Here is an 11,111-nt window from a genome sequence, read left to right as displayed (position 1 = left end):
CGAGTTCCGTTGTGTGTTTTTTTCCCGTCACTGTGTCTCTGATGACTGTCTGCGTGGCAGACTGCATTCCATCGCATGCATATTTTGTGATATGTTTTGTTGTTGTTGTTGTTGTCGTTTTATTCTTCTTCTTCTTCTTTTTTTTTTTTTTTATATCTGATGGATGCAGCTAAAGAGTTCAGGACAGAGGGCGAGGGTGGCGCTACACCACGGACGACAGCGTGTTCTCCTCCGGATGGTGGCAGCAGGGGGGGGGGGATGTTCGTAGAGAGTGCGTGGGGGCCGGGGGGAGAACGCCGTCTCCCGGGGACAGGTCGTTGAGCTCCCCGGACGACGAGAGGGGGAAGGAGGGGGACAGGGAGATGCCGGAGGACGGGTCGGCGGACCCGGCGAAGGTGCGCGGGGGCTTGGGCACCAGGTTGGGCTCCAGCGTGGCCCTGGCCAGGAGCTGCTTGTCGTCCGCCCCCCGCCCCCCGTCTCCCTGGCCCTCCTCGCCCTGGCCGAAGAAGGAGCCCCGCCCTGACTCGGACTCGCCGTCGGAGAGCTCCAGGGGCGGCGAGCTGCTGCCGTCCAGCCGGAACAGAGAGTCCAGGTACTGGGCGAACTCCAACACGGCCTGGCTGGGGTTGCCGTTGGACAGCTGCGGCGGGGGGGTGGACGTCACCCTTGACGCCCCTTGATCCCACTCCTCCTCCGCTCCGCCCCCCTGGCCGGGGGGAGACCCCGGGCTGAGGGGAGCGTCAGGGGTGCTGCCCGGGCTGTAGTTGGCAGGCATCAGCTGGCCCTCGCCATCGGGCACCGCGTTGGGGTTGGCACTGGGTTCCGGCATGGGGGGCTGAGCCAGGACACTCTGGCCCAGCGGGGCCGGGGACCGGTGCCCACCGTAGCGAGGCGTGGCGGGGGACAGGCGCATGGAGTAATCGGGGGTGGACCCGGAGGAGTAGGGTCCGGCCTCTCCCAGCTGCTCCTCCGGGCACAGGCCGTCGGCGGCCAGCAGCTCGGTGCGAGAGCTGAGGGACGGGTTCTCCTCGGGGATGGGGGCGTCCAGCGGGAAGGGGAGGCAGCTCAGCATGGGCGAGCCTCGCAGCGCGGCCGAGGAGCGCCGGGAGTCCAGGCTGTAGAGAGACTCGGCGTCCGAGAGACTCTCCATGACGGCCAGGGGAGCCTTGCGGTCCCTCAGCTCCACGGCCAGACGCTCCCGGGCCCCCCGCAGCACCACGGGCGCCGGGGGGGGAGGGCACTCGGAGAAGCCGTCCAGGGAGATCTCAGACTGGGCACAGGAACTGAGAGGAGAGAAGAGGAGAGGAGAGGAGAGGAGAGGAGAGGAGAGGAGAGGAGAGGAGAGGAGAGGAGAGGAGAGGACAGGAGAGGAGAGGAGAGGAGAGAACAGGAGAGGAGAGGAGAGGAGAGGAGAGGAGAGGAGAAGAGAAGAGAGAGGACAGGAGATGAGAGGAGAGGAGAGAACAGGAGAGGAGAGGAGAGGAAAGAACAGGAGAGAACATGAGAGGAGAGGAGAAGAGGAGAGAACAGGAGAGGAGAAGAGAGGAGAAAACAGGAGAGGAGAGAACAGGAGAGGAGAGGAGAAGAGAGGAGAGAACAGGAGAGGAGAAGAGAGGAGAGAACAGGAGAGGAGAGGACAGGACAGGAGAAGAGAGGACAGGAGAAGAGAGGACAGGACAGGAGAGGAGAGGAGAGGACAGGAGAGGAGAAGAGAGGACAGGAGAGGAGAGAAGAGAGGACAGGAGAGGAGAGGAGAGGAGAAAAGTAGAGCAGGGGATAACAGGGGAGGAGAGGAGAGGTGAGAGGATAAGAGGAGAAGAGAGGAGAGGCGAGGCGAGAGGAGGAGAGGAGAGAGGAGGAGAGGACAGGAGAGGAGAAGAGATGAGAGAACAGGAGAGGAGAGGAGAGGACAGGAGATGAGAGAACAGGGGAGGAGGAGAGGACAGGAGATGAGAGGAGAAAAATAGAGCAGAGTAGGAGAGAAGAGCAGGGGATAACAGGGGAGAAGAGAGATGAGAGGAGAGAAGGGGAGAGGAGAGAAGAGGAGAGCAGGGGAGAAGAGGAGAGGCGAGAAGAGGAGAGGAGAAGAGAGAGGATATTGAAAACACAGAGACAATTACAACATTGGCTGAGAGGGACAGATTCACAGGGAAGTGGGATGTAGGAACGTCTGAGAAATGGAAAAAGTGCAATGAAATCGCAACAGGAACCAGATAATGTAGGAACACAGAACGTAGAAAGACGCACGACAGAGGAGAGGAGGAGCGAGGAGACAGGAGACAGGAGGAGCAGGAGTGAGCGGCTCTAATCCAACACACACTACGCCGGCTGTGGAACAGGGGCTGAACCAGAGAGGACGGAAAGGGAACTGGATACTACCATAGTTCAGCGTGGATTCAGAGTCAGACAGCGTGCATGAGAGAGAGAGGGACACACACACACACGAAGAGTTAATGATCTCATTTTAACATGCTTTGCTTACCGCGACAGTGCTTTCAGGCTTTTAAAAAATAAAAATAGAAAAGGTCAAGAGATGGAAAAAAAGCTTTTTAAATGAACATTCAAAACACATTCTTCCAGATATGTAGCAAGTAGATATATGGTAAGATTCAGGACCACAGACTGTACATACTATAGTTGGTAGGTTACAATTAGATCAGATTGATTGGTGGTGTTCAGAACGATGTGGCTGGTCTCAGATCAGATTGATTGATTGGTAGTGTTCAGAACGATGTGATTGATTGGTGGTGTTCAGAACGATGTGCCTGGTGTCAGATCAGCCGACGGTGGGAAAATCGACGACACAAGTGGATCAAAACAATGCCATCATCTATTCAACTACTTGACGCTCCCCGGGCCCAAACACCTAGTAACCCTTTCAGGTGACAACCCTGGCTTAACAGATCCGTGGCCTGTCCCATGTGATACGGTAAACGTGGGGGAAGCGGCGATGATGTTCCCAGGATATCTGTGTATTTATTCCCCCTCAGGTGGGTCACTGTGAGAGGAAAGGGTCAGTTTAGGGTTAAGGTAAGTGTTAGGTCTCTAAACAGTGAGGTTAAGGTAAGGGTTAGGTTTATAAACAGACAGGTTAGGGTTAAGGTAAGGGTTAGGTCTCGAAACAGTGAGGTTAGGGTTAAGGTAAGGGTTAGGTTTCCCAATGAGCTTGCATAAATAGATAGTGGATAATTTAATTAGATTAGGACATAAACTAGTGTCACTGCATTATTAACAGATAATTGGCTTCAGAAGCCTCACATTTACCGACCTGCCGGGGATCATGCTCATATCCTGGGAAACACGTATAACCACCATTTTCCTACATTCCTACAAATGTACATCTGTACACCAAGCTAAGAAAACGGGCAGGTCCTAGATCAGCCACATTTACACTGGACCTGGGGTTCCATTCCCGTTAATCTCCACATACCAAACGGGTTGTCACATGCTAACATGATCAAAAGCAGATGTGTGTGATGATGGCAGATGATATGATGCCCAGTACAATGGTCTTTCACTTTGCATAGTTTATTTATTCAGCCACCAAATGAAAGCGTCATGCATGCATGTATGTTGTACAGTGTACAACTTCATTAAACATAAATATCAATAACAGCGTTTTTATTGTGTGTGTGTTGTTATGTCACACACTAGTGCACCATAACTAAAGCCAAGAGAGCGCAGCCTCTCAAGATGTGTGGGAGGTAAACTCTCTTACACAGAGCCAGGACCCATGTCGCAACAGTTGCTCTCCACCTCCGACACGACATATTCCTTTATTGATCCCCTTGTGGAAACTCAGGAACGTGATCATAACATAATCCTGGGTCATTCAACACGAAACAACCCATTTATACAAACAATAAAAGTTAGCTGTAGGAGCCAAATTTGAATTTAAATAGAATGTGATTGGCCTGTTTCGAGGACAGTCATTGGTGCTTTTATTTTGAAGGCCTGACGCACTGACTGCACACCTGTGGAGGTGTTTAGACAATCGGTGCACAAGGCCAGTTTTCAACCGCTTCACTTTAATTTTGATATATTTTAGTTTTATACTTTGAATTCCAATGCATTGTCCTTTTTCATTACGTGGTAATATCGCCATTTTCGAGTTTCTGATTACTTTGGAGTGAACTAACTAGACTACACATTGATGGTCCGACTAACGAGCTCCTTCAACATGACTCAGAACGAGGTATTCCCACCCTACTCTCTCAATAACTGATCCATCAAGTGCGGATGAAACTATAAATCTGTGTCTATTGAAGATAGGAATGAAGCCACTACAATAACTATATCGGGGCTGTCACAGGTCAAGCTGTCACATGTCAAGTTGTCACAGGTCAAGCTGTCACAGGTCAAGCTGTCACATGTCAAGTTGTCACAGGTCAAGCTGTCACAGGTCAAGCTGTCACAGGTCAAGCTGTCACAGGTCAGGCTGTCACAGGTCAAGCTGTCACAGGTCAAGTTGTCACAGGTCAAGCTGTCACAGGTCAGGCTGTCACAGGTCAAGCTGTCACATGTCAAGTTGTCACAGGTCGGGCTGTCACAGGTCAAGCTGTCACAGGTCAGGCTGTCACAGGTCAAGCTGTCACAGGTCAAGTTGTCACAGGTCAAGCTGTCACAGGTCAGGCTGTCACAGGTCAAGCTGTCACATGTCAAGTTGTCACAGGTCGGGCTGTCACAGGTCAAGCTGTCACAGGTCAAGCTGTCACATGTCAAGTTGTCACAGGTCAAGCTGTCACAGGTCAAGTTGTCACGGGTCAAGTTGTCACAGGTCAGGCTGTCACAGGTCAGGCTGTCACAGGTCAAGCCATCACGGGTCAAGCTGTCACAGGTCAAGCCATCACGGGTCAAGCTGTCACAGGTCAAGCTGTCACGGGTCAAGCTGTCACGGGTCAAGCTGTCACGGGGTCAAGCTGTCACGGGTCAAGCTGTCACGGGTCAAGTTGTCACGGGTCAAGCTGTCACGGGTCAAGCTGTCACAGGTCAGGCTGTCACAGGTCAAGATGTCAGGTCAAGCTGTCACGGGTCAAGCTGTCACGGGTCAAGTTGTCACGGGTCAAGCTGTCACGGGTCAAGCTGTCACGGGTCAAGCTGTCACAGGTCAGGCTGTCACAGGTCAAGCTGTCACAGGTCAGGCTGTCACAGGTCAAGTTGTCACAGGTCAGGCTGTCACAGGTCAAGCTGTCAGGTCAAGCTGTCACGGGTCAAGCTGTCACGGGTCAAGCTGTCACAGGTCAAGCTGTCACAGGTCAAGCTGTCACAGGCCAAGCTGTCACAGGTCAAGCTGTCACGGGTCAAGCTGTCACAGGTCAAGCTGTCACATGTCAAGCTGTCACGGGTCAAGCTGTCACGGGTCAAGCTGTCACAGGTCAAGCCGTCACAGGTCAAGCTGTCACAGGTCAAGCTGTCACAGGTCAAGCTGTCACAGGTCAAGCTGTCACAGGTCAAGCTGTCACGGGTCAAGCTGTCACAGGTCAAGCTGTCACATGTCAAGCTGTCACGGGTCAAGCTGTCACGGGTCAAGCTGTCACAGGTCAAGCTGTCACATGTCAAGCTGTCACGGGTCAAGCTGTCACGGGTCAAGCTGTCACAGGTCAAGCTGTCACAGGTCAGGCTGTCACGGGTCAAGCTGTCACGGGTCAAGCTGTCACAGGTCAAGCTGTCACAGGTCAAGCTGTCACAGGTCAAGCTGTCACAGGTTGGGCTGTCTTTGAAAGAAAAATTATTTTATCGGATTTTAATCTGTTTCCTACGTGCAGTTATGCAGAAGGACTACTTTAGATCTAGTGCTCACCAGAGATGCTTATAACCGTTTAGGAAACCGCTCATTCAACATGGAAAAAAGCATTATGGAAATGACTGGTTGGTTCTTAGTGTTCCTCCAGTTTGCTCTGAACTAGGAAATGCTGCTTTTTCCTTTGATGCGTCCAACACCTGGAATGTCCTCCGACTGACTCTGAAGCTGAAGGTTCTTCCTTCTCCTGCTGCATGATGAAAGTATGATCTCCGACCACCGTGTGTCAACTTGTAACCGTCTTAGCAGATTTCTATTGTTTATTCTTATTTATTGTGAAATTGCTGATAAACCGCATCTTGTTTTGTAAGCTCATCGTCGCTGTAAATGAGGGGAAACCTCAGTGTCTTACGAGTTGAAATAAAGGTTTGAAATTAAATCAAATGAAATTAAATCAAGTAACAATGTTTTTTTTCTTTTTCTTTTTTTACTAAAACCAAGCGGACCTATTAACCCTTTCACTACCACACTACAGACGGTTAACCGTCCGTAGTGTGGTTGTGAAAGGGTTAACCCTTTGTCATGTGGCAGTGGAAGGGTTAAACTTCTGTATTGTCGAAGAGCTGTATCCCCCTAGAAAAGGTGACTTATTCACCAAGGAACAGGGTTGATCGTTTCTATAAAATTTGGCAGCCTTTTCTGGACTATCTGGGAGATCTCCCACCCGACTTGATTGAATGACCATTCCAATGATCTCTCTATTTGCTCCATTCTGGTAATGTTGTGCGGGGGTCATTTTGTATCTCTCATTGTCTCTGAACATTTTATGGTTTGTTTTCTGTGTCTGTCTTTCTTGGTATGCTTGTTTACATATGTAGGGGCGCCTTTATTACTTTATTCTACAGATTTACCGTAGGCGTGTGTACCCAGATATTGTTGCTGTTATTGTTATCGTCACTGTCCTGTAAATGTCTCGATATTGTCATTCTTTATGTAAAGGCCAATGAGTGTTCTTGTTATAGATTATTATTATTATTATTATTAGTATTATTATTATCTATATATTATATTATATATTAGAACTATGCACTGTTTAGACTGTCTTATTTATGTTTGGACACTAGAGGGCTCACCACCCATTACAGCCCACTCCTATAAATAGCCAAGGTGATCACTGCAATCTTTGTGCACGTAAGAGGAGCAACTTTGGACATTCAATTCATTCAACATCACAACTTTGGGACTGAGTAGGATAAGTAATTGCGGGTGCATCGTGGACGCTTGTCGATTCACTGGGGAGCGACAAGCGGCCACTACGCTTTACGTTTTGAATATTGGAAAATCTAAAAAAAAAAAAAAAACGTCTGTAGTGTGGCAGTGAAAGGGTTAACTGACTAAGAAGGACCAGGCGCAGCAGCGATAGGGGGGCGTGGCTACGGTGCGTGTGTGTGGTACTAACCGGACGCTGCTGTTCCGGCGATGGTGCGCGGCGGCGGCGGTGGCGGGCATGGGCTGCTGGGACGTGGTCATGGCCCGGATGAAGATGGTCTCTGGGTTCAGGTCCACCTCGGTGGGGCTCACCATGATCTTAGCTGCCGACAGCAAGGCCGTCTTGCCCTTGTTGTAGTTCTCCAGCACCTGTCGATAACACACACACACACACAGACACAAATGGAGGGAGAATCAATACCGTAACCAGGTGGCAGGTCACTACCCAACGTGACGGCTCCTAAAAAGGAGTGCAGTCAGTGGTCAATTGGAGAGATACAGATGGTCAGCGGGAGACAGCAGACGTAAAGAGAGACAGGCGTTTAAACTAAAGACACGGCCTCTTTATTGTGCAACTAGGTGGCATCAGCAGGTAGTAGCAGCCCGATTCTGAATGAACAGCCACACCGGTCTCCGTGTTTCTGACTAGAATCCTGCTTTAGTGTGTAGGAGTAATGAATAATAAGGTATAAAATAAATTAAGAAATGGTTAAAAAGGTTGTGGAAAAAGCTCATAGGTAGGCCTGAACAATATTTAAAGGAACACGCCAACATTTAGGGAAATTAGCGAGAGAGAGACAAGAAGATGGATATCAGTTTCCTCTCTGTGCGTTCAGTAGAAAGCTATCTGGCTGCACGTTAGCCTAGCTTAGCACAATGAATGGTAGCCTTCGGGAGAGGCGTTAGTTGGACAATGCCTACTGTAGGCTAACCGGCACTGTCCGCTTCCATTCATTGTGCTAAGCTAGGCTAACGTGCAGCCAGATAGCTTTCTCCTGAACGCACAGAGAGGAAACTGGTATCCATCTTCTTGTCTCTCTCTGGAGAAGACAGTAAGCTAATTCCCCAAAAATGATGACGTGTTCCTTTAATTGTGGAGGACACGGCGTGAAGCGTGGTCTAAATGGACCCGTCAGTCATGTGATGGTAGAACCGTGAGGGTTGTATTTGCCACATCTACAGCTTGGACCAGAACTCTCAGTGCACCGCGGCGAGCGTGGCTTTTAGAGATGAAACGATTCTAAACTCAACATAACTTATTGTTAACCCATTCTCCGCCAGGCATTGTACCCATCCTAAACCATCCTCTGCCAGCTCTATTTGTCTATGGAGATGTTCACCTTCTTTGCAGGGCTATAACTTTTTAAATTGTATTGCTAAATTGACATTACTATGGCCCATTCAACATCAATTATCTATCGTTCAGGATGTAGGAACGTTTTACTTTTTCATTCACACATTCATACAAAAATACGGTCTAGAGTATAAATATGTTTTTATCGTTTTCTGCAGTATTTCATAGAACGTGAGATATAGCCATAAATGCATAATTAGATAATCAAATGCAGTTTGATACCGATCGACGCCAGATAAAAAATGTCAACTGTACACGGTCCTAGACGTTATGACTCATCATGCGCGGGTGAACGGAGGGGGGGGGGGGTCGTTTATAATTCAATGACCGACGTTAAATGAGTCATGTAGTATGGGTGATATATTGATCAGAGCAGTTTGTATCGAAAATGGTAAAGAAAAACGCTGAAACTCACCCCAGTCTCCTCGTAGCGTTGGGTGATGAGTGGAGCAAAAAGATCGCTATTATGGGATGTTGATCGATGCGATACATTGCCGGGTTGTATATTACTAATACACGTTCAAATAATGTTGATTATTGAGTTATGGCAAAGATCCATATCCACGGTGTCTGTATTGAGCCCCGGGACGATCACAGAGTGGCCGGACGAAAATAGGGGACGGACCAAGCACTTCCGGCCACTTCTGGTTTGGCAACTCGTCGATTGGCCACGAGGTGGCGGTATTGAAGCGTTGCAGAGTTGAGCGGAGTCCTACAGCACCAGCCAAGACTCCGTGGGTGAAATGTGAATACCATGACGAAAATATGAAATATTGATCTCAAAGACGCCTTATGGCAGATTACGCATGGCGGAGAATGACGTGTTAACACGTCATCGGCGGAGAATGGGTTAACATTCTTTTCTTTTATCCACTTTTTCTCCCATCCCAATTTAGTCGTGCCAATTCCCCCCCTCCTCTGTCTTGATCGTTGCTCGCATGTGCCCCCCACTGGTCGGTCGTAGGGAGGGTTGAAAAATCTATCGCATGTCCCCTCCGATACATGCGAAGTCAGCCAGCCACATCTTTTCACCTGCCAGCGCGGACTCTCATTGGCGAAGTGTAACGTGTGGGAGGCTCACACTACCCTCGCCATCTCCTGTCCTTGCTGTGCAGGCACCCTGACCGACCTGTAGGAGTTGCTGTTTACAACGACCAGATTACCACCCATCGACTTCCACCCGCTAACTCTGCCAATTGAGTCAGTATGATGGCCGGCCCAAGCCGGAGGCAACGGTGACAGCCGGATTCGATACCGGTGTCTCTCGCGTTGGTGACGAGCGCTTAGACCGCTGCGCCACCCAGCCGCCCTATTGTTAACATTCTTGTATTCATCGTTCTTTCTTAACACTATGGTCGCCAAAAACGCCTTACCACGTCATTCCTCGCCATGCTCATTCTGCCAAAGACGCCGTACCACGTCTTTGATATCAATATTTCAAAAATCTGTGATCGCAATCATATTTCTCCCCCGGAGACTTGAGATCTACTGTTGATCCCCTCTCAACTCTCCAACGGTTCAAGAGCGCCATCTGGTGGCCGATCGGCGGATCGCCCAGACAGGAAACAGGAAATGGAAGCTGGTGCTCATTCCAATTCGGTCCGATCACTCGCTAATAGTCCCAGGACTCGAGCTAGACGCAATGGATAGCAATCCGTTACCAATAACTTGATAAAAAACATGATTTGGACGTATATACTATTATACAACCTGGAGATGGATCGCATATTTCTACATCCCATAATAGGAATATTTCTGCTCCACGCTCATCGCCCAACAGCCCGAGGAGACTGGGGTAAGATTCAGCGTTATTTTTTAACGTGTTCGATATAAACTGCTCTGATGATCATATCACCCACACTAGATGAATCATCTAACGTTGGCCACGGAATTATAAACGACCCCCCCCCCATCCGGTCGACATCAGATGATAAGTAGTAACTTCTAGAAGCACGTCCATTTGACATTTTTTATCTTGCGCAGATTGCTATCAAACTGTATACAATCATCAATATAATGCATTTAGAGCTATAAATCACGTTCTGGAGAAAGCTGCAGAAAACGATAAAAACATACTTATACTTTAGACCATATTTTAGTATGAATATGTGAATGAAAAAGTATAACGTTGCTACACCCTGAACAATAGATACTTGATGTTGAATGGGCCATAGTAATTTCAAATTAGCAATACAATTTAAAAAGTTATAGCCCTGCAAAGAAGGGGAACTTCTCCATAGACAAATAGAGCTGGCGTGGGATGGTTTATTAAGAATATAAGCCTGGCGACCAAAGTGTTAATTGTGCATTGAGTCTGAGCTCGAGACACAAAAATGTCATCGCCTGCAATGCCCCTGTATTGCTGTGTATTTGACAAATAAAATAACTTGAAACTTTAAACACTATACACAGCAACTGAGGTAGAAAATAATACATTTCCATAAAGTTGAGTCAAAAATGTACTTTTACATTCAGCCTCTCCTCATCCAACTGTCGTTACGCTCGACAGTGCCGCCAGAGGGTCAGTGTAGTGTACCATGGTTCCCACAGACATTGCAAAATGAAATTCAAGGACTTTCAAGTACTTTCCTAAGCACTATTTTTCATTTGAAAAGTTAAAAGGATACAATTCACCTTTAAATGCTGTTTTTTATTAAAAGAAAAAAGATAAATCTGATCCAATATGTATGGCTTAAAACCAATTTCCGACAATTGGTTACACTTTAAATAAAGAAATAAAATGTCTTG

General features: G+C 48.4%; 1 protein-coding gene across 2 annotated transcripts in view; it reads right to left on the bottom strand.

Moving 5' to 3' along the window:
• Window positions 1-202: 202 nt before the first annotated feature.
• The window catches only part of dagla (diacylglycerol lipase, alpha), a gene marked incomplete at its 3' end in the record, with an annotated part of 148,716 nt that continues 137,807 nt past the window's right edge, over window positions 203-11,111 (bottom strand). For both annotated transcript variants that reach the window (XM_084307256.1, XM_084307257.1), the window contains 2 exons: window positions 7,200-7,378; window positions 203-1,283 (listed from right to left, as the gene is read on the bottom strand). In XM_084307256.1, coding sequence (XP_084163382.1) covers window positions 203-1,283; window positions 7,200-7,378 — 1,260 coding nt within the window. The remainder of the gene's footprint in view (window positions 1,284-7,199; window positions 7,379-11,111) is intronic.

Source organism: Notolepis coatsorum, assembly GCF_963971535.1.
Source record: "Notolepis coatsorum genome assembly, chromosome: 2".
Classification (NCBI taxonomy): domain Eukaryota; kingdom Metazoa; phylum Chordata; class Actinopteri; order Aulopiformes; family Paralepididae; genus Notolepis; species Notolepis coatsorum.
Note: the sequence above shows the minus strand (reverse complement) of the source record. Positions and strands in the feature narration are given on the sequence as shown.